At 41.5% G+C, this 24,221-nt stretch overlaps 2 protein-coding genes across 2 annotated transcripts in view; one reads left to right on the top strand and one right to left on the bottom strand.

The window, feature by feature from the left end:
* The window catches only part of tmlhe (trimethyllysine hydroxylase, epsilon), a 76,666-nt gene that overhangs the window by 35,462 nt on the left and 16,983 nt on the right, over positions 1 to 24,221 (top strand). The gene's annotated exons all lie outside the window — the stretch shown is intronic.
* gabrb4 (gamma-aminobutyric acid type A receptor subunit beta4) overlaps positions 1 to 24,221 on the bottom strand; it is a gene marked incomplete at both ends in the record, with an annotated part of 72,671 nt that overhangs the window by 3,065 nt on the left and 45,385 nt on the right. Inside the window, 4 exons of the mRNA XM_083780377.1 lie at positions 868 to 1,020; positions 2,415 to 2,552; positions 12,794 to 12,876; positions 20,014 to 20,234. Coding sequence (XP_083636503.1) covers positions 868 to 1,020; positions 2,415 to 2,552; positions 12,794 to 12,876; positions 20,014 to 20,234 — 595 coding nt within the window. The remainder of the gene's footprint in view (positions 1 to 867; positions 1,021 to 2,414; positions 2,553 to 12,793; positions 12,877 to 20,013; positions 20,235 to 24,221) is intronic.

Here is a 24,221-nt window from a genome sequence, read left to right on the forward strand (position 1 = left end):
GTGCGACTGTAAAGATGAAATCTGAAGTATGGAGGAGGCTTCACTTCCGCTTTATCTCTTGCTCATGATCGGAGCAGGGGTCATATAGCCATGCTGACTTGTGGTGGACATTTTGTGTCAAAATCCCATTTTTTGCAGTTTTTGGACATACAAATTGAGTGGACAATATCACCCGAAACACAAAGAGCTAGCCCTGAATAACCATAACATGCCTGTAACTCTGACCTAAATAGGTCAATTTGGTTCCATTTGTACACACTCAGAGTTAAGGAGGGGGTCCTTGCAAATAAAACATTTGAGAACCACTAGTACTTGGACTCCTAATATGCCATAGTGTTGTAGTATTAAGTGTTATACAAAACCTGGACACTTGACATTCAGTAATTGGGTCTTAACCAGGGAAGCTGGTTACTAGTACTACTAGTAACCAGTATCCACAATATGTGAATCCTTGGCCTACTGGCAGACAGTGTGCACAAAACTTTGGCGTTCCAGTGGTTTGCGAGATTAGACACACACGTGCGCGCAGACACACACTCTTCTAAATGACTATACTAAATGACTCGCCCCCTAAAAGCTATGTTGTAAAAACAATGAATGAAATAGAATCGGCCCCATATAGTATAATAATAACATGGTTAGTGTATAAACAATACACAAGTTATTATTCGAATTTGGCAAGCTATTTTCATTACGGCAACAGCCGTAAGGGAAACAAGACATTTGGGTGCATTTAACGCTGCATGTTCTGCGTGCATCACTGGCGCTTTCGTCGCGCAAGATCCTGTGGTGCATACACACATTTCACTGATACAGCAACCTTCCCTGGGTGCAGCATGGTGAAGGGAAATAATACAGTGGTCTTACCAAGGGCCACCCGGGCCGCCGACGCATCGTAATTGATCCAGAAGGAAACCCAAGACAGGATGGTGATCAGGATGGAGGGCATATATGTCTGCAGGATGAAATAGCCAATGTTCCTCTTAATCCTGAAACTCAGCGACAGCCTAGGGTACGAACCTGGAAAATGAGTGGAGGACAAAGTGATAGATGGAGAGGAGGGAAGAGGGGAGAATGGAGCGAGATATATGGAGAGGAGAGAAGAGCGGAGAGGATGGACGGATAAATGGGAAAAAGAAGAGATGGAGTGATGGATTGTTGAAGAACAGAAGGAGAAGAGCAAGGTAGGGAAAACACAAGTGGAAATGAGAAAGGGAAGGAAGCGGGGGGGGGGGGGGCTATTGGCACAACTTAAAGAGTTCCAAAGTCTGCACTCTGACAACGCACAAGGGTAGTCATTTCTCCATTTGTTCAGATGGAGCACTTAATTTCCCCAAAGCGATGGATTCCTTTCCAGGGACAAGTTCGATTCCAATTAAAACATGGCAGAAAGTCGCAAACACGGCAGATTTTTCTGCAACCCCCTATCTCAGCAGGCAGCTCCAGCGCCCCTCTGAGAATTGTCATAGAGAGCCACTCTGCTTTTCTTTAACACATTCCCTGTCCTCTAAACATTAAGAAAAGGGCATTTTCAAAAAGGGGGCGTAATTGGAACCCAAGCCTTCTGCATTTCATGAGTGAGCAAAAATTATATATGGGTACAGCAAGTCATCCCATTGTGCATTTTACAGAGAAAGGAACGGCAGCCATTTGTGGTACAACATTAATTAGTCGAGTGGAAGTATTTAATTTAAACAAACCGTGACAATAAGTTGCTGATGCAAAAAGCTGTATGTATGAAGCAGGCTGACTCTTACAGCCTCCACTACATATTATATGTAGTGGATATTTACAGCTCTGGAAACAATGTGTATAGTCTATGTGAGGACTTTGTGCGACCAATTCATCAAAATGGAAAAGAGGGCTTAAGATAAGGACTATGGTTTTAATCCAAAAGGCTATGTCCTATGAGCAACACAAGGTGACAAATGACACAATCGTCTCCACGGTCCTGTAAATCTTCTGATGAATCAATACTTCAGCATACATATTTTATCAAGGCTGTGATGAATAAGCAGCAACACACAAATGTGATTTACACCTACATTTTTGTTTAGGTTCTCTCTCTCTCTTTCTCTCTTTCTCTCTTTCTCTCTCTCTCTCTCTCTCTCTCTCTCTCTTTCTCTCTCTCTGACTTGTGAATTTATTGGAAAAATTCTGGAGTCCAATAAAATGTGATTCCTAGTACAACAATTGTGTGTATTTTCTTGGCTTCACACTGATACAGATAGATATGTCTTCACCTAGGAACTCCCTGTACAATAAATCAATGTCATACTCTGGACAAGTGGGTCCATTATGCAAACTTGATGGCCACTGAACAGCGGCCCCACTACCTATTGGGATTTGAGATTGAGCTTTGCGCAAGGACACCTAAAAACCTAGTAGGGATTTGTTATCACTGAAGGTCTTACCTGTAGTAAATCTGACTTCTCTAGACACCAGGCGGATGCCTACGATGGAGAACTGAGGTAGCTCCAACTTGTCTACCCCCGTCACAGCATTGTCTCCTCCTTGCCAGAAGAACACAATGTCATCGGTTGTATACCCATCTGTGTAAAGGTTAGAGGAGAGGAGAGGAAGGAAGGAAAGATCACTTAATGGTTCACCTTAGGTTAATTTATAAATGCAAAGTGATAAAAACACAAATATTAAATCATAAAGAAATTAACTCTGCTTGTCAGGTTTTTTATGTTGATGTATGTTGATTAATACCAAGGCACCTTGACTTGCAGATGAAGTAACCCCTGAGAAAGTAGGCTACCTTCTGAAAATGAATTACCATGATGAGCAGATACAAACCACAAACAAATCCACAAACATAAGCCTTTGCGCTCATAAAAAACAAAACAAAAACGAAGTTAAGAAAACAAAATAAAAAAGATGACAAAAAGACATTCACTTGTCTTTGGACAAGTGAATGTACATGAAGTATGTGACGTCTAAAGACTTCACATACTTTATTATAACAGAATAAGTTGAAAACCTCATTAATTATGCCACCGTTTTAAACAGCTAATGAACACACAGATATGTGGATCAGTTTTTCTCTTCACCTCCGCAGACCTCTATAGAACCCTGAGGTACAAAATGGAACGATCTGGGTACATTTGGTTACAATCCCGAAGTTAAAGTAACACTGCAATGGAGATGTATAGCCTACATTTTATTATATCTATTGGAGCATATGTATCTGCCATATATGGTCAACATTACACCTCCAATAACTACACTTCCCAGAGTTCCCAGAGTGATCAGTTTATACTTCAGAAATGGTGGCGGTCATAATAGGGTTACAGTGGGTGGAAGAAGTCAGGCCAGACAGAGTGGGGTTAGAGTATGTGTAGATTCGATATCTGTCCTGTTAAGTCTGCAGCTCTAGCCTAAAATCAACTAGGGAAGACTTGGTCATGGAAATCCATCAAAGTATGTTTCGGCTAAATAGGAAGGATAGGTCTAAACCAGTGGTCCTCAACAGGCGGACCGCGGTCCACGACCAGACCGCGGCACACCTCTCTGCGGACCCTGGAGAAAAGGCCTGGGCCGTGGCTCAGTGGTCCAGGCACCTTGGCTGGTAATCCAGTCTGGCAGTGTGCTGCTGGTTCGACTCCCGATCCCGACAGGAAATGGGGAGAGAGATGGGGGAGTGACCCCCCATCTCTCTCCCCATTTCCTGTCAGCCTATACTGTCTATCCCTCCATAAAGAATATGGAATAAAGGCGAAAGCCACAACAAAACATTAAAAAAAACGGAATAAACAGAATAAAGAGAAGAAAAAAAGTCACCGCAACCGCGAGTTGAATTCTCCGTTGAATTCGATCAATGCCGAGAAACGCAATTAACACTCTTAATGTGTGTATTATGGGCCGGCATGTCATGATGACAATGTTGCGCTGACTGGCTCACATTCACACATTCAGTTGAATGAAACAAAATTGGATTTTTGGAGGTGTGAATAATGAATATTTTGTTATATTTTATTAAGTGAAAGAGCTATACAAACCTGATGTTTATAACAAACCAAGCCGTTTGAAAATCGGTTGAAAATTTTGCAAGTTATGGTTATTTAAAAAGGACACAATGATATGCTGCCCCGAAGTAACTGATAAAAGTAACTGATAAATGCTCAGAATGTAATTATATAGAAAAAGCAGAATATTTGGACGAGAGGATTAGATTGATACAGAAGGTGGTTGAGGCAGGAAGATCTAGGATCTTGCAGTACTATTATTAGTACTATTCTAATATATAGCAGTTTTAAGTAAATAAAGTAGTGTGGGGAGTCATACTACATACTCCGGTACAGTAGGAGGCGGTATGCACCTTAAAGCTATTGGTTGCAACCCGCCATAATATTGAAGAAGAAGTTCCAACTTCCCAGAGTGCAGCAGCAGCAGCAAAATGGCTCACCTGAAAACTGTATTGGGTGAAGTCACCCCAGCTCCAGTATCTACTTGTAGGTTCAACCAGATGCCAATAATGGTCAGTGAAATTTGTATTTACATGGTGGTTGTTTGAAATGCGGGGGGTGTGTGTACTTGAACACTTGTGTGTTCAAATACACTTGGCTGTGTTTGAAAATATATTCCATTTTGTGTTTGAAAAGTTTTAAAGTACAAGGCGCAAGTTGGCACCTCGCTCGAGTGCAACCTAGTTTAGTCTGTTATTTGCTGCTGGATCACCTACAGTAACTTGCCTTTGTTCTCTAATCTCTGCTGCTTATGTGTCTCTGTAATGGACAGTCAAGGAGGACTCCGTGTAGACCAGAGCCATAGAGTAAGACAGAGTCACGACATTGAGGGGGCAGAAAACAGCCTGGTCATGTGGTTCATGTAGCCCGTTTGGGGCTCTCGTAGAGAGTCTAAAATGTTCTTGCCGCCCCTACTCGCGCGAGCCCATAGACTCCAATGCATTCCGTAAAATGTAGAAGAGCCTGGCCCCATGAAGTGAAAGGAGCTGTCGTAACTCTGTCTTACTCTATGGCTCTGGTGTAGACTATCAGTAGCATATGGGCATTTTGTCGAGCACTGCGCATTAGTCCGACATCCCGTTAGTCCGACTATGACTACGAGTCTGTATGACATAACCAGATAGGACTCACCCCGTGGCGTCTGCCTGCGGTTAGGGTTAGGTTTTTGGGCACGCCACGACTGACACAACGCTAAGTTAGGCAACACGTGCCTGGTGGACATCTGTGCTCCAAGGAGTACACTTTTCTGGTTTATACTGAGCCGTGCGATGCTGTCACATGAGGAAATTATGCGTATTGTTGGCACACGACAACACTGGGATATTTAGCATCAGCAAACAAAGTTTACAGCCAAAAGGGTTTTGGTAAGAGCAGATGACATTTGGGGCTCCATCTTGCGGCAGGGGCCCTTTTTCCTTATTTTGGGGATTTAGTATTGTGTGAAAGGTGTGTGTTATCTTGTGCCACAGCCTAAGTCCCTAAAACACCTCCATTACCCCTTACATTATGCATAGGTGTGGTTTTGGCGTTACAATGATTAAACCAATCACCGTGCCACCTGCCATTGCCTTTAAAAGACCATTATCCATTATCCATTATCCATTATCCATTATCCATGGGCCCAGTGATTTACACTATGGCCCATGGCCATGGAAGTGCAACACACTTTGCCGCCAGTTGAAATATAGCATATTTATATTTGATACAGAGGCCGGGTTGTTTTGTGTCCAGTAGCTCCAACACAGCCTCACTCGTGCAAATCTAATAACTTCTTTGACTAGACAATTAAACACAATAAGCACAAGGAATTGAACACTGCTGATTATAGTAAAATTCCAATCACAGAGATTTGTGGAGAATTAAGACAGAATGAGACCTCTGAGCTGTGAATGTTGTGCAACATGACTCAAGCCGAGGCAGCTCCAACTCAGGTCTCACCGTCTCAGAGTGAGGAGCGCATTCTTTTATCAAACAGAATTCACATTATGGGTGGTTTGAAGAGGCACTTTCCATTTTCCTAAACCTGTGTGCATAAGATAGCAAATATAGGGAAAGCGCATCAACACGCCTACAGACACACCTCCACCCGCAAATATAGGAGTGGGTTGTGTGGCCGCAACTCTCAAACTTTTTAATTTCAAGGACCCCCCCATAACCTTCAGAATTACAGATCTGTAAGGGGACATTTTTAACCCCCTCAATGAAGCCAGAGGGTTCCTGGACCCCACTTAAAGAACCAATGAAATAGGCAATTATACCGGTACATCTCCACATGGTTCATCGGTGGAACATGACATCACAGAACAGCCCCCTCAGCCCCCTCATTCACATTGAATTATTATCCAATATAGAAATATTCCCCACTCCTTGTTTCTCCTTGCTGATCCTTCTGTAAATGCCATAACTCTGCCATGGCTGTGACTTATTCCCTTTCATGTACAGTAGATCTGCCATCTACTGTATCAATTAATATAGAGGACATGTTTATGTCTTGTGCCACCTCAAACATCTCAGTTGCATTATATCCTTGGCTGTACAGTAGATATACAGCGGATGTCACTTAAAGATGATATAAGGTGATACAATTTTTATGTTGACAAATAATACAAAGACAATTAGAAAATGTGCCCCTCGGGGCACAGGTCTCCAACAGGGCAGGTCAGGTTGTGGCCTCCTGGTGGCGCTATAATAGGCCAATGTGAAAAGGGTGCCATTTCTTCTTACGCCTTGGATGACAATTGGATGATTTGAGGCATTTTGTTCCAAAAATGTGCTTTTGCTAAAATCCACCTGTCTGTGAAAGAAACATTTGGGGCAGAGGTTCGTCGTTGGCATCCAGGGAATGTGTGTGCAAAATTTGGTATCGATTGGGTTAACAATTCGCTGTGCACGCGCGCACACATACACACACACACACACACACACACACACACACACACACACACACACACACACACACACACACACACGGACGGAGTGCAAAACATACTCTCTCCCCATGCCTTCGGCCTGGTGGAGACAATAATAGATCCACAAAGCTTTTTAAAAGTTGCGGAATAACAGTATTGCTTTTCCCCAGAAAAAGTATTGATAGTGAAATAATCAATTTAATAATAAAATGTTGTCCAAAATAAATTATTGGTTTGTTAACATCTGTAAACTGACAGAGCACACATATTCTCTCCTTGTGTATTGCCTATCACTGCTTTTTGTTTTTTGTTTGTGAGTCACTTTGATTCTTATATTTCTAACATGTAGGAACAGTCGGTCAGTCTGTGACTTTGAAATGGTTCGTTCAGTGCACAGAAGAGTAGTGGTTCACACCCCAGAGTCATTCTATTTATGCTTCAGATTGGTCCTCCTATGATCTTTATGGGGATTGGTGGGGCTCCCTATGGTATTTAGGATGATAATTGGGATAGGTGGGACGTCTACCTTTGATAATTAGGATTAACTGCCGCACCCCTTCAAGTTTCCAGGATTGGGATTCATCATAAGAACATAGTTGCGAACAACAGCCTTTTAAGAATGTTTCATGAATCTGACTCGAATTGAATTAGGAAGACATTTTATATAAGAAGAAAACTTACAAAAGTATTGTGAATTAGTCCCAGTGATGTTAAATGAATGCTGTTCTGCACCACATGCACTGCTGGCCTGCAAGTTATTCTGTAGCTCAGTGTATCACAGCATACATCGCGACAAAGTTCTACATGAATATTCATTAACATGTGTCACTTGGTTTTATTTCCCTGTGCACTTTCCAGGAGGTGCAATAAAACTGCCATTACGATTACGTGTGACCTCAGCAGAAGATTTATGTCAATATGTTACTTTATACATGATTGTGCAGCGCAGCATTTCACCGTCTCTGAGGCGTTGGTATATTTCACATTCTAATACTCTTGTTCTAGCCCCATAACATGGAACACCCAAGAACTGACAGGGATTCATTCCCTGTAAATCTTTCCCACAAGTTATAGGGTAAGCAAATGTGACTTTGTCCATGAAACGCAGCTGGCACATACGGTCCTTTATCAATCAATTTAATATCTAATGAGAAATATTCCCTTTAGCATTATGCATTCCTCCAGCATAATTAAAAAACAGCAGATATTCTTTAGAATCTTGACTCATATCCATATTTCCTTCCATATTGGTACCCCAAGGGTAATGAGTGGTTTCATCATGAACGCAACAACAAAACAATCTGGTATATTGAAGGAGCATGTTGACTTGCGGCGGCGGTCAATGAAATGATCAAGCACATATATATGTTTTAATCATACTACAGGCATATCATTTGCCTGAACATCATTCATCATCTAAAAATGTAGGACAAAAAAGAAGTTGCTGCACTTGCTGAAACCGTGCTGTAGTAATTTGATATAGTAAAAGAGGAGAAACAGAATTAAACTGTTCATTATTTATATTGGTATTAAATATGACCTTTAAGCAGCTGTTCTTTTCTATCCAGTAAATTGAAAAGACAGTAACAGGAACGAAGTGTCCTTGAGCAAGACACTAAAGCCCTAATTGCTCCCGATGTGCTGGTTGGTGCCTCGCATGGTTTCCTCTGTCATCGGTGTATGAATAGGTGAATGTAATGCATGGTTTCCTCTGTCATCGGTGTATGAATAGGTGAATGTAATGCATGGTTTCCTCTGTCATCGGTGTGTGAATAGGTGAATGTAATGCATGGTTTCCTCTGTCATCGGTGTATGAATAGGTGAATGTAATGCATGGTTTCCTCTGTCATCGGTGTATGAATAGGTGAATGTAATGCATGGTTTCCTCTGTCATCGGTGTATGAATAGGTGAATGTAACGATGTGCTGGTTGGTGCCTCGCATGGTTTCCTCTGTCATCGGTGTGTGAATAGGTGAATGTAATGCATGGTTTCCTCTGTCATCGGTGTATGAATAGGTGAATATAACGATGTGCTGGTTGGTGCCTCGCATGGTTTCCTCTGTCATCGGTGTATGAATAGGTGAATGTAACGATGTGCTGGTTGGTGCCTCGCATGGTTTCCTCTGTCATCGGTGTGTGAATAGGTGAATGTAATGCATGGTTTCCTCTGTCATCGGTGTATGAATAGGTGAATGTAATGCATGGTTTCCTCTGTCATCGGTGTGTGAATAGGTGAATGTAATGCATGGTTTCCTCTGTCATCGGTGTATGAATAGGTGAATGTAATGCATGGTTTCCTCTGTCATCGGTGTATGAATAGGTGAATGTAATGCATGGTTTCCTCTGTCATCGGTGTATGAATAGGTGAATGTAACGATGTGCTGGTTGGTGCCTCGCATGGTTTCCTCTGTCATCGGTGTGTGAATAGGTGAATGTAATGCATGGTTTCCTCTGTCATCGGTGTATGAATAGGTGAATATAACGATGTGCTGGTTGGTGCCTCGCATGGTTTCCTCTGTCATCGGTGTATGAATAGGTGAATGTAACGATGTGCTGGTTGGTGCCTCGCATGGTTTCCTCTGTCATCGGTGTGTGAATAGGTGAATGTAATGCATGGTTTCCTCTGTCATCGGTGTATGAATAGGTGAATGTAACGATGTGCTGGTTGGTGCCTCGCATGGTTTCCTCTGTCATCGATGTATGAATAGGTGAATGTAACGATGTGCTGGTTGGTGCCTCGCATGGTTTCCTCTGCCATCGGTGTGTGAATAGGTGAATGGTGATTGGTTTCCTCTGTCATCGGTGTATGAATAGGTGAATGTAATGCATGGTTTCCTCTGTCATCGGTGTGTGAATAGGTGAATGGTGATTGGTTTCCTCTGTCATCGGTGTATGAATAGGTGAATGTAATGCATGGTTTCCTCTCATCGGTGTGTGAATAGGTGAATGGTGATTGGTTTCCTCTGTCATCGGTGTATGAATAGGTGAATGTAATGCATGGTTTCCTCTGTCATCGGTGTATGAATAGGTGAATGTAATGCATGGTTTCCTCTGTCATCGGTGTGTGAATAGGTGAATGTAATGCATGGTTTCCTCTGTCATCGGTGTATGAATAGGTGAATGTAATGCATGGTTTCCTCTGTCATCGGTGTATGAATAGGTGAATGTAACGATGTGCTGGTTGGTGCCTCGCATGGTTTCCTCTGTCATCGGTGTGTGAATAGGTGAATGTAATGCATGGTTTCCTCTGTCATCGGTGTATGAATAGGTGAATGTAACGATGTGCTGGTTGGTGCCTCGCATGGTTTCCTCTGTCATCGGTGTGTGAATAGGTGAATGGTGATTGGTTTCCTCTGTCATCGGTGTATGAATAGGTGAATGTAATGCATGGTTTCCTCTCATCGGTGTGTGAATAGGTGAATGGTGATTGGTTTCCTCTGTCATCGGTGTATGAATAGGTGAATGTAATGCATGGTTTCCTCTGTCATCGGTGTGTGAATAGGTGAATGTAATGCATGGTTTCCTCTCATCGGTGTGTGAATAGGTGAATGGTGATTGGTTTCCTCTGTCATCGGTGTATGAATAGGTGAATGTAATGCACAATCTATGTAAAGCGCCTTTGTTGCCACGGAAACGGTCGACAGCGAGAAGTCAGGCCATGACGTCACGTCACCCTATAAAGTATGGCGACGAGACTAATAAATGTGCCAGTCAGAGTAAGGAGAAGAAGAAGAAGAGAGAGGATCAATAATATTATGTGCCACAAGCAATATAAAAAGGAGGTACCCTAACTAAGATACTGGGCTCAAGCTATTCGACTCCCTCCCCAACGCCTAAGACCTCCTCAAGGAGATTCTTACACAGCCCACTGACAGCTCCCTGTTAATACAGGAAAGCGTCATTACAGCCTTGGATAAAGGCTATATATAAGTGCCATTTATTTACCATTTAGGAAGATAGGGATCCCCAAATGAGATTTAGCATGAGGTGTTCAAAGGTGCAGGGGTCGCTCCCTCCATCTGTCAGGCTAAGGGGGACGACTGATCAATATACATCAGCAAAGCACTTTCAATTTTACCTGCATTTGTCAAAGCTGTCATTGGCTTCACATTTAACACATGTACAGTATAACAAATGGGAGAAAACCAGCTAAGATGCCGATCATTTCAACAAATGGTTGTTTTAAATGATCTTAGTGACACTGAGTGATGAGACATAAATCTTGCGTTGATCAGAAATAGCCCCTCCAAAAAGGGTAGCCTATAAAGAATATGTCGTCTATCAACTTCTATGATGGAAGTATTTAGTGAAAAACACTATACGAAAGCACTATGACACAATTATGCATATTTACAGTATATTATATTTGACGGGAATGAGGCCAGTCTGTCATTTGTTTATCTATTTATGAGTACAAAGACTGAATGGAACAGTGGTTCTCAATGTTTTTGGCCGGGGACCCCCGCAAATGTTTTGGCAATGTCTCGGGACCCCCGCCCCATCCCCTCCCGACCCCCAATATAAATTGACTGCTACAATAACCTTAATAATAGAGACAATACACCATAAATAAATACTGAAACCAGATATACCGGTAATCATTCACTATGTGTACTATATGTAAACTCTTCATTTCCATTTTCCAGCCATTCAGTTGCATTTTGTTTTTGAAAATAATTTGGGGACCCCCCCAAAATAATTTGGTGACCCCCCCCCCCCCAGAGGGGTCATGACCCACGGGTTGAGAACCCCTGGAATAGAAGACTATGTGATTGTGAGGGAAGCACAGGAATGAATGTTCTTGATTTCAGTGTCTGAACTATGCCACTGATGAGGTATTCTGATACCTAATAAACTATGCCACTGATGGGCACCGAGTTTATTCTGATACCTAATAAAACTATGCCACTGATGGGCACCGAGTTTATTCTGATACCTAATAAAACTATGCCACTGATGGGCACCGAGTTTATTCTGATACCTAATAAAACTATGCCACTGATGGGCACCGAGTTTATTCTGATACCTAATAAAACTATGCCACTGATGGGCACCAAGTTTATTCTGATACCTAATAAAACTATGCCACTGATGGGCACCGAGTTTATTCTGATACCTAATAAAACTATGCCACTGATGGGCACCAAGTTTATTCTGATACCTAATAAAACTATGCCACTGATGGGCACCAAGTTTATTCTGATACCTAATAAACTATGCCACTGATGGGCACCAAGTTTATTCTGATACCTAATAAAACTATGCCACTGATGGGCACCAAGTTTATTCTGATACCTAATAAAACTATGCCACTGATGGGCACCAAGTTTATTCTGATACCTAATAAAACTATGCCACTGATGGGCACCAAGTTTATTCTGATACCTAATAAAACTATGCCACTGATGGGCACCGAGTTTATTCTGATACCTAATAAAACTATGCCACTGATGGGCACCAAGTTTATTCTGATACCTAATAAAACTATGCCACTGATGGGCACCAAGTTTATTCTGATACCTAATAAACTATGCCACTGATGGGCACCAAGTTTATTCTGATACCTAATAAAACTATGCCACTGATGGGCACCAAGTTTATTCTGATACCTAATAAAACTATGCCACTGATGGGCACCAAGTTTATTCTGATACCTAATAAAACTATGCCACTGATGGGCACCAAGTTTATTCTGATGCCTAATAAAACTATGCCACTGATGGGCACCAAGTTTATTCTGATACCTAATAAAAGACAAGCCAATATAACTGACATGGTCTGACATTTGCATTGAGATGCTGCAGAACTCCTCTTAATCTAGTTTAACGGGATGGGGTTGTTCTTTGGGGTCAAGTTTGTGGGTGAAGTAATGAAGGAGTATGATATGAAGCATAGTTTGCATCGTAGACTCACAGCTTTCAATTTCCAGGGTGCAGTTCTGCTCATCCAGAGGGTATCTCCTCAGATCCATCATGCAAGCAGCTGTAGTGGTTATTCTGGAGAGGGATAGAGAGAGGAGAGACAGTGGATGACAAGCAGCTGTAGTGGTTATTCTAGAGAGGGAGAGAGAGAGGGGACAGTGGATGTAGTGGTTATTCTAGAGAGGGAGAGAGAGAGGAGACAGTGGATGTAGTGGTTATTCTAGAGAGGGAGAGAGAGAGGGGACAGTGGATGTAGTGGTTATTATAGAGAGGGAGAGAGAGAGAGGAGACAGTGGATGACAAAACATAAGATGACTAGAAAAATGTGCACAGGTCTCCGCCAGGTATAGTAGAAGTCTATCTTAGCCAATCAGGATGGAATATGAAGATCCGTCTTGATCACATGACTGATGTGTACCGATTTGCGTGAAGTTTTGTCCAAATCCGAATTAAATCATTTTTTTTGTTTTGTTTTTTAAATCAGCCTCCTGGTGGCGCTATAACAGGCTGATGTGACAAAATTGGGGCCAGAGGTTCTGCACTGTCCAGGGAGAGTGTGTGCACAGTTTCTCTTTGATTGGGCCAACGGAGGAATGGACACACAGACGTACTGTACAGGGGCAGAAAACATAATTTGGAGTGTTATACCTTTGGTAAACTGACTTGTTTATGACATTACTCTACTATGAAAATTGGAGAGGTAGGGGTCAAAGGACAAGAGACAGGCCAAAACACAATGCGTGACACAGCTGTCGAAATTAATTTGATCTCATAACTTTGCAAGGGGCATCATTGTCTTGGCATGCTGCGTGGTCATTATGATAAACTTCTAGGAACGAAAGGTTAGAGGGTCTGGAATTTTCTCTACTCTCCTTTCATACCCAGATAGACAGAAAACTGGAGATGAGACAGACGGTGTGTGTCTGGCAGACAGAGGAGAAACCAGAGACAAGGGCGTCACGGCACTGCGTTGGACATTTGACCATGATACAGTATATACTGTACAAAGAAGAGAACAGTAAAGGGTTTGGATCTGATCCCAGCCCAGTTCAGCAAGATACGGTATACAGTATGTATCTGTCTAGAGGCAAAACATTTACAGCCACCAGGTATGAATGGTTAGTCAAACCTATTTCACATAATATACTGTAGCTATCGCCAACAGATAAATGAACAAGCTTTTTCAACTTTGCCAGGGTTGTACCCATTATTAGAGAATTTAATTATAGATGAATGATAGGGTGGTCCAATGGAAAGACCACTTTAGCCATGCCAAGCCTCCTTTGAACAAGGCACTGAACCCCAACCTTCTCTCAGTGTCTCTCTGGATGAGCTCAGAGCATCAACTAGAATGTGATAAAAAAAAGGCTAAATTCATACGATGAAAGGGCTGGCAACTCACCTCTGTATTGCTCCATTAAACATTGTTTCGACCTACATGGATCGTCTTCAGGTTAAAATTGGTAAATAAAAAAGCTTTTTTAACTAAGAGACTCCATGTAGCACGTTATTTAAAGGACAACTTTAGTTTTTTTCAACCAAGGTTCATGTTTTAGGTTATTAGAGAAACTAAAAGGTGAGTGTTAATTTTCTTTCATTTGCTGCTTTCTTTCGTTTTGGGGAATTTAGCAGTTTTTGACAAGGGGGCGGGGGCATTCGAGCATGGGGCTAAATATGTATTTTTTTACAAAATATTATGGCAATTTATTTTTTTATTATTTACTATAGTCCTAATAAACCCCAAGAAATTACATCTTGCCACAAAAGATCACAGGATCTACTGAATGTGACAAACTGACATATTGAGCCTATACACACAGTATAAGCCTTCGCCCAGTAGGCTACCTTCACATTCAGTAGATCATGTGATCTTCTGTGGCCAGATGTAATTTCCTGGGGTTTATTAGGACTATAGTAAATAATAAATAAATAAATCACCATCAAATTTGGTAAAAAAATACATATTTAGCCCCATGCTCGAATGCCCCCGCCCCCCTGTCAAAAACTGCTAAAATCCCCAAAACGAAAGAAAGCAGCAAATGAAAGAAAATTAACACTCACCTTTTAGTTTCTCTAATAACAACCTAAAACATGAACCTTGGTTGAAAAAAACTAAAGTTGTCCTTTAATAAAGTGGAGCAATATTGAAGTTAGTTGTGAGCCCATTCTTTCTAAATCACTGTAAAGACAGACATATGAATGCAAAACCAGACACATTGAGTGCAATGAAAATGAAAATTGCGTTGAGTAACTTTGCACTAGAAAAAAACATGTCGAGGCAGGCAAAGAATCTCAGGATGACAGTGTTTTTGATTATGATTTAAATATTCTCGCGGAGCAATGCGAGGACTTTATTTTATTTTACTTGGATCAATCTCTGTCCTGTGTCTGTGTATGAGACTTTCTGCTTGAGCGTTTTCATTGCCGTTTCATTGCGGTTTCCTGGAAATGCATTTCTGGCAGGTACTGTGGCTTTATGAATGATGCATGTATAACAGCAAATTCAATTTCAGTATATCCACATGCCCAGGAAAACAGCGCTGGCTATACAAATTATGCGAGTAGGACTTTTTGGCGTTTAACTGAGATATTTACTGGTGCAGCACATTTTAGTAATTACATTTGTGCTGTTCACACTGGCTGGCATGTGCTCATCACACCAACATCTACAGAGATTCTGTCCTCTTGTGTAAATGAAACAGTTTAATTTTCGACCCATCATATCACTGTCACAGGTTTGTTGGGGTGGGGGTGGGGGGGGGGAGCGCGAATGTTACGAAAGCTTCACTTGTTACAGCCACATTTTATTTGGGTTGAAGTATTGATCCCGCCTTGTTCAAGGTTATTATGGCTGCCTCAGTCCAGTAGGCCTATTACAGTATATCAGAGCTACATCGATGCACCAAACAAATCCAATGCAATTTTACAGAATTATAACTGACAGTAAAATCACAATTACATTACACCACCTTTTGTCTTTGAAACGGTTCATGGTCAGGAATGGTGGTGTTAATCAAGCAAAAGCACAGTATGCATTCACAAACAAAATGCAAGTAAGTAACGTGCCTGTTATTGAGTTACTGGGCATTTACGAAGGAATTTCCTTCATGGAGACGGATTTTATTCATGGAGACAGAGAGCAAGTACTGCACATGCCTGATGGTGTTTGTGAGGAAACAGTAAAGTGCTGGACGGTAGACTAATTGGAAGACAAAATGGTCTAATAAAGCGACCGGGTCCCCAAAAAGTGTCGGAGCCATGCATGTACTCATTATTTGTGATGACAATGAGCTATTCTGCTGCAAAAGGATGTACTGTAACAGCCCACGCTGTGCTCTGTTCTGCTGTACTGTGTTAGACATCGGAGAACCCCCCCCTTTTGTTACTGAACTCTTGCAGATCCCATGCCTCTCTGTCTGCAGAAGGAAGGGTTTTGGAAACGAAAACACGTTTTGCTCTCGTTTCTACCATCAGCAGTTGCAAACAGTGCTGTAGTAGCTGGTGGAGATATGTTAGTTTTTGTTACATTATCGACTGCATAATGTTGAGGAGAATGTGTCTGCAGTTCTAATGCAGGAATAACAAGGGATGCATGAACTTGAACACTGTGCTAGACTTAACTAGCTCCTCTAGTGAGAGTGCAGGACAGGGTTGCTATTGATTCATGCTGGGAGCCGACAGCATCACCATTCACTACATTATTTGCCACATCTTTTCAGACAAAATGTAGAAAAAAACCCTTGTAGAAACTAAACTTAAAGTAGCTTAACAAGGCTCCCTATCACTGAGATACATCAGAAGTGAGTTGCTAGGATACCACGTTGCTTGACCAAAGAGTGGGGGGCAGTAGAGTTGTCCTGCCTGTAGCCCCGAAGCCTGGTAGCCCCCTTGGCTAGTTGGCTGAGAGGGGATTCTCCTTGGGAAGAGCTTTAGGTGTGTTTGAATCTGGGTGGTTACATTTATAAACACACAGTGTAGTCTTGGATGATGTTAAAGTGAAGTGGACAGGGTCATTGTTTATTAAAAGGTGACAAACAAAGCTTCTCAACCGAAAAAAATGGCTCCAAGACAAAGTAAAACTAAAACAATAAAACGAGCTTACTATATCTGGATAACCTTCCTTGAGAGAGAGGATATGTTTCCTAGCTATCTGTTTATTAGTTGTGAATGCTACAGTACATGTTTATTTCTTTTGGCCCTGATTCATTTGACGTACACTGCACATATACACTCTCTGCTGCTCCTTGTTTTTGTAGCGTTTAAGTGACACTTAACTGCCCCTCCGCCTCAAGTATCATTAAATCCAATGTCGTTGCACAGCCTTCAACAAAGCCTGAGTATGCCCCAAAATCTATTCTTAATATCACTCATATCTTGTAGCATTTCAGAAGGGAGAGAGCATTATATGAAAAAAGGACAATGAAGGGGGTTATCGAATGAATCTTTTGAAACGTTTACAATTTTTAAAGAAGGAATGGGAAAGTCCAGCACTACCAACTGAGTCAGAAATAGGCAGTGACACAATAGAAACTTTAAATTTTGTAAATGTGATTCATCATTTTAGAATTAAAGCTGCAATTCATAACCTTTATGTCCTAACCAGGATTTGAATCCAGGTCTCCCGCAGGAGAAACAACATTTCTACTGCCCAGCCGAGAGTCATGAGGGAGATATTGCGCTTATGAGCTTTGGTCAGTACTTCAATGGTCAATGAGCAGGTGTACTGTACTGTACTTGACACCAGGGTCTCAATGGAAGAGTAAGCCACCTCCAACCACTACAGATGTGCTAGTTATTGTATTACACTCCACCATAACAAGACGTTAAATTAATTCAGTGGTTCTCAATCAGTGGTCCGTGGACCACCAGTGGTCCTTGAGGGGGTTCCAGGTAGTCCCCAATTAAACTGAAATGATGGAGAGTTGTTGTTAACCAAATGGACCCCTAATAGCATACCCTAATCCAGGCATGTCCAAAATCCCCACAGCTTCCTTCCTAAAATGTATTATTTATCCGGGGGCCGCGGTGGCTCAAGGGTAGAGTGGCTGGATGGTAACCGCAAGGTTGCCAGTTCGAACCCGGGCTCCCCCAGAGTTGGTGTCAAAGTGTCTTTGAACAAGACACTGCACCCCAAATTGCTCCTGGTGTGCTGGTTTGTGCCTTGCATGGTTTCCGCCGCCATCGGTGTATGAATGTGTGTGTGTGAATGGGTGAATTGATGCACACTCTATGTAAAGCGCCTTGGATAAAGGCGCTATGTAAATGCACCATTTACCATTTATCCGATATAAAACTAACATTACGTACCGTATATACTGTAAGTAGAGCTACGTATATTAGGCTGTGTGACAGGATATAACAGGCTATAGAGCGTCGCAGTCTCTCCCCCTTTCAGACCGACGAGTGGCCCAGGAAATGATTCTCCATTCATTTTCTCCATAGGCTTTCCAAAAAGTATTTATTTAAAGACGGTTACGCCGCGGACAAAGCCAACTCGGATCGTGACAAATCATGACAATAAACACAATGTTTTGGACCAAACAAAGAATTAGAAAGTAGAAAGAAACGGCAGGTTTTTGTTGTTTTTCTTCTTAGTAATTATTTGTTTGGTCCAAAATATTGTGTTTTGTTGTCATGATTTGTCACAAGTTGGCTTCGTACGACGCTTAAAAGGTCTTTAAATAAATAAGTTTTGAAAAGCCTATGGAGAAAATGAATGGAGAATCATTTCCTGGGCCACTCGTCGTTCTGAAAGGGGGCAGGACTGCGACGCTCTATATGCACTGTATATTACTAGGCTGTATATGTTGTAACTGGAAGGATGAAGTATACATACGGTATACAGACTGTGTATACTGTATACAACTCACTGCTGTTAGTGAGCTGTGACAGGGTACAGTGTACTGTACAGTATGTGGCTCTTGGTCAGCTAACTTTCTTTCGACCTTACATAGTTATACTCAAAGCTTAGTGTCTCTCTCACACAACACCAGAGGGAGTGCAACAAACCATGTACAACCCAGATTCGGCACAAACAAGGGACTAAATTCTTTTCGCTCCTATGCCACCAAAATGTGGAACGCCCTACCAACAGTCATTAAGACATGTGAATCCCTTGACTCCTTCAAAACCGCTCTCAAAGGGCACCTACGGATGGCTGCAATTCGAAACTGGCCTCTGTAAAATCTGAATCCCCCACACCCCCCCTCCCTCACTGTATATAGTATCTTTTCCCTTTTTTGCTTCCCATATGATGAATTCCTGTTCTGTTCTTTACCTACAGAGAAATGTCTATTTGTATGTCTCTAAATGTTTGTATGTCTTTAAATGTTTTGATGAATTGAACAATGTGGACCCTGTTGTAAACAAGTGTAATGCTTAATTGGGTCGTCCACTCACAGTTGACAGTCTTTGTATTGAGTTTGTGCTTAAAATGTACTGTAAATTCTACAAACTGTTAATAAAGATTTCAATCAATCAATCAATCAATCAATCAATCAATCAATCAATCAATCAATCAATCAAAAACCTGCTTCACAGATATTCAGCCAGGGTGATGACCCCAGACCCCCAAGCTCAGCTTCTTCTGAGCCCATTCTCCTGTGACATGCTGTGAATGCTGGACCCTAGAGCCTGCCCTAAATCCCTGTCGACTGCACTATACCAGAATGCTATGTGCAGTACTGAATATCCAAGGCTGAGTGAGAAGATGGCAGCCTGGGGAATGAGGCTGGTCGGTGCCATTGATACTGGGAGGAAAGTACTGGCCAGCTAGCCAGATGTATTCAGGATGGAGATGACTGGAGACGCCACTGGAGGGCTCATCAAAGTTTGACCCTAGCATCACTTACACAACTAATGAAGTCAAGTAGAAGATGGCTCAAGGTAGGAACTTCTTGCTTCTTTGCTGCTGCTTCTTGTGTTGAATGCTGTGTGTGTATACTAATGTGATTCAAGCTGGTTTACTATTACTGTCATTTTGGGACCCAATGACTGGGTGGCAATGAAACATGTTCAGTAAGTGTTTCTGGAATTGAATACTGATGTGAATCTACAGTTTGTATGTTGTGTTGTATCTGCTGTTGAAGGTATGTGAGTTGAAACAAATACAATACCTGGTCACTATTTGAGGATTTGTGGTATTTGCCAGCAAAAGGCCAAATGTCTAGCTTCAACAGTAACTTAGGTCAACATAAAAAAAGAATCACTCACCTCAGCCCATACAAGACGGTGCCGTCAGGATGCAGGCGAATCATTCGGTTCTTCACAGTCACACCGTGAAGGAAGGACTTCTTGTCGTTGAGGAAGTAGGTGTCTGGGAGCCAGAGCTGGTCCGCTACGCGGTTATCCAGCGTCAGGTTTAGATTCAGCTCATTATAGGCTAGTCGCTTATCTCGCCAGCTTTGCTGGAAATACATTGTGATAGTGTAGTCCTGGGGAAGGAGAGGAGAGGAGGAAATACATTGTGATAGTGTATAGTCCTGGGGAAGGAGAGGAGAGGAGGGAATACATTGTGATTGTGTAGTCCTGGGGAAGGAGAGGAGAGCGTGAAAGCAATTTATTTGTTGTCATTCACTTTGGTTACGGTATGCTGCTTGTTCACTGCAAATATGGCTTGGCTCATTGCTGTCTGTGGCATGTCATGCAACCTGGTCGGACACATTTCTTTTGGATGTCTCGCATACAGTATGCCTGATTTACAGTACACCTAGTTGCGTGCTGGTGTTGTGCACAAAAAAAGAGCAGATATACAAGCTCACAGCGCATTGTGCTGTGAGCTTATATCTGCAATTTTCAGTGTATGACAAGATGTACAACAAAGTTAGTCTTCATTGTCTTTCGGGTTCGAATCAAAACAGATTAGACAACAACTGAGTTATAAGTTGTAAACCATGTTGCCATCAACAAATCATATACAGTAGGAAAACGGTATTGAAACCAACCATATTTCAGGGTCAATTTCAGTGTTGCCAAAAACCACACATGTATGATATTATACAGTATGCAATATGCAATATGCATGAACAATTTTGTGTGTACTGTTCCTGACTAAATGACAATTGACTGGAGGACAAGAGGAGATCAGTTCTGTAGCAGGGTGACGTTATTAATTATATAACATTTTAATTATAGTAATTAACTAGAACTGCACTCTGTCGAGTGCATACTTGCTTGTTGCACACTAGTAGGCCATAAATGGCCAACTAGTGCGCAAGCAGAGCGTGCAAGTCCTTTCGACCGCTGTAAACTGTCAAATCTCAGTATCTCTGTGAAGGAACGTTTGAAATGTATAATTTTTAGATGTAACTATTTGCTACCTACCTACTTTATGCATATAAACACCTAGTATTATTAAGTATGATTCAAGTTTCTATCTATATAAGTTTGGGTGAAGAGCTGGTCATACATATACACACCACATACTCTGGTCCCAGCAGATCAGGCACAACTTGCTATTTTATTTTTACTGATTATGTATATAGTATACGTATGACTAGCTCTAAATGATGACGTAAGAGATATGGTCATTTGTGGTCGTTTCGTCCCAGCAAAGCAGGCATATACTATATAGGCATATACTATATATAGCAGGGGTCCTCAACTAGAAATGATGAAGGTCCACAAATATTTTTTTGAATAAGACCGAGGTCCGGTCCCATGCGCGCCGTCCATTGGAGAGCGGGGCTCTATGCCCGTTTAGTATGGTCAAGCCAAGCTTATACAAATCAGATCCCCTTCCAACCAACCAATAATGGGGTGCAGAGTGCAGGCCCGGAGTGGAACTCCAAATCCAAATCACACTTTTTTTTTTTCCTAGGGTCCGCAGAGAGGTGGTCCGCGGTCCGGTCGTGGACCGCGGTCCGCCAGTTGAGGACCCCTGATATATAGTATATATATAGTATATAGGCATATACTATATACGTATACATATATACTATATAGAGTGTGTAGTTGTAAGTTGATTAGCGGTATACTGTGGTTACTTTGCGCCAAAAACTGTGACAGCTGTCCCGCCATTTGATGTTTATGCAAGAAAACAGCAAATCTGTGCCTGGTTTGCTGGGACCAAACGACCACAAATGACCATATTTCTTACGTCATCATTAAGAGCTAGTCATACATATACACACCACGTACTCTGGTCCCAGCAGATCAGGCACAATTTGCTATTTTATTTTTACTGATTATGTATATAGTATACGTATGACTAGCTCTAAATGATGACGTAAGAAATATATATAGTATATATATATAGTATATAGGCATATACTATATACGTATACATATATACTATATAGAGTGTGTAGTTGTAAGTTGATTAGCGGTATACTGTGGTTACTTTGCGCCAAAAACTGTGACAGCTGTCCCGCCATTTGATGTTTATGCAAGAAAACAGCAAATCTGTGCCTGGTTTGCTACAATTACAATTACAATTTAGGCATTTAGCAGACGCTCTTAATCCAGAGCGACTTACATTTAAGCAAGAACAAAAGCATGGGAATACATCACATAAAAGCATTTATCATGAAACATGCGTAAGCTAAGAGAGTAACAGTGGAATATCTATATAATGAAACTATACATACACTATACATATAAACTATACATATTTACTACTATGCTATACATATGTACTATGGCGTGCTATGACTATATACAATACAATTATAGTGCTGTCTACATAACATAACATGCTATAAGTCTGTGTCAAATGCTATCTAAGTCAACAGAAATGCTATCTAAGGGGTTAGGGTAAGTGCTATGGGACATGATGGAGTCTGAAAAGGTGGGTTTTCAGGCTACGGCGGAAGATTGGGAGTGATGCTGCAGTTCTGACTGCAATTTGAAGTGCATTCCACAGGGGACCAAACGACCAAACGACCAAACGACCACAAATGACCATATTTCTTACGTCATCATTAAGAGCTAGTCATACATATACACACCACGTACTCTGGTCCCAGCAGATCAGGCACAATTAGCTATTTTATTTTTACTGATTATGTATATAGTATATGTATGACTAGCTCTAAATGATGACGTAAGAAATATATATAGTATATATATAGTATATAGGCATATACTATATACGTATACATATATACTCTATACTCTATACTGTATAAAGTGTGTATTTGTAAGTTGATAAGCGGTATACTGTGGTTAATTTGCGCCAAAAACCGTGACAGCTGTCCCGCCATTTGATGTTTATGCAAGAAAACAGCAAATCTGTGCCTGATTTGCTGGGACCAAATTACCACAAATTACCATATTTCTTACGTCATCATTAAGAGCTAGTCATACATATACACACACCACATACTCTGGTCCCAGCAGATCAGGCACAATTTGCTATTTTATTTTTACTGATTATGTATATAGTATACGTATGACTAGCCCTAAATGATGACGTAAGAAATATGGTCATTTGTGGTCATTTGGTCCCAGCAAAAAAGGCACAGATTTGATGTTTTTCTGCATAAACATCGAATGGCGGGACAGCTGTCACGGCGGAAGAGACCGGGCGAAAACATTACTTGCGTGCTCTGCTTGCGCAAGTAACTAGAACTGCACTTTGTCGAGTGCATACTTGCTTGTTGCACACTAGTAGGCCATAAATGGCTTACTAGTGCGCAAGCAGAGCGCGCAAGTACTTTCGACCGCTACAAACTGTCAAATCTGGTCTGGTGCCAGATTACATACATGTATACACAAGAGCATTACCTTTAATCCTCCCAACACTAAAACATATCGTCATTACGTCACCATCGAAAACCAATTACACTCTGGCATTGGGTCCTTTAATCCACATCTTTATTACGTCATCATTGAGAGCTAGTTATACCAGTTAAAGGAACTGCCTCTATGTGTTTATGTATATGTAATTTGTAAGTTGATTAGCGGTATACTGTGGTTACTTTACGTATGCACCGTCCCAGCATTTTCGATGCGTATGCACCGTCCCAGCATTTTCGATGCGTATGCACCGTTTTAGCAATTAACGTAATGACTATAGTTGTGCCTGATAAAACCAATGGTTTTCGATGGTGGTGACGTAATGGCGATATGTTTTAGTGCCGGGTGGATTAAAATAACTGCCTCTATGTAATTAGTAAATTGATTAGCGGTATACTGTGGTTACTTTACGTATGCACCGTCCCAGCATTTTCGATGCGTATGTACCGTCCCAGCAAATGACGTAATGACTAGTTGTGCCTGATAAAACCAATGGTTTTCGATGGTGGTGACGTAATGACGATATGTTTTTGTGCCGGGTGGATTAAAGGAACTGCCTCTATGTATATGTAATTTGTAAGTTGATTAGCGGTATACTGTTCCCTTCATTATCAATGACGTTTTTAAACAAACATTGAACTAAAAACAAACATTAAACCTGTCAAAAATGTGTTTAAGTAGCA

The sequence above is a fragment of the Protomyctophum parallelum genome (assembly GCF_964188405.1).
Source record: "Protomyctophum parallelum genome assembly, chromosome: 1".
Lineage (NCBI taxonomy): Eukaryota > Metazoa > Chordata > Actinopteri > Myctophiformes > Myctophidae > Protomyctophum > Protomyctophum parallelum.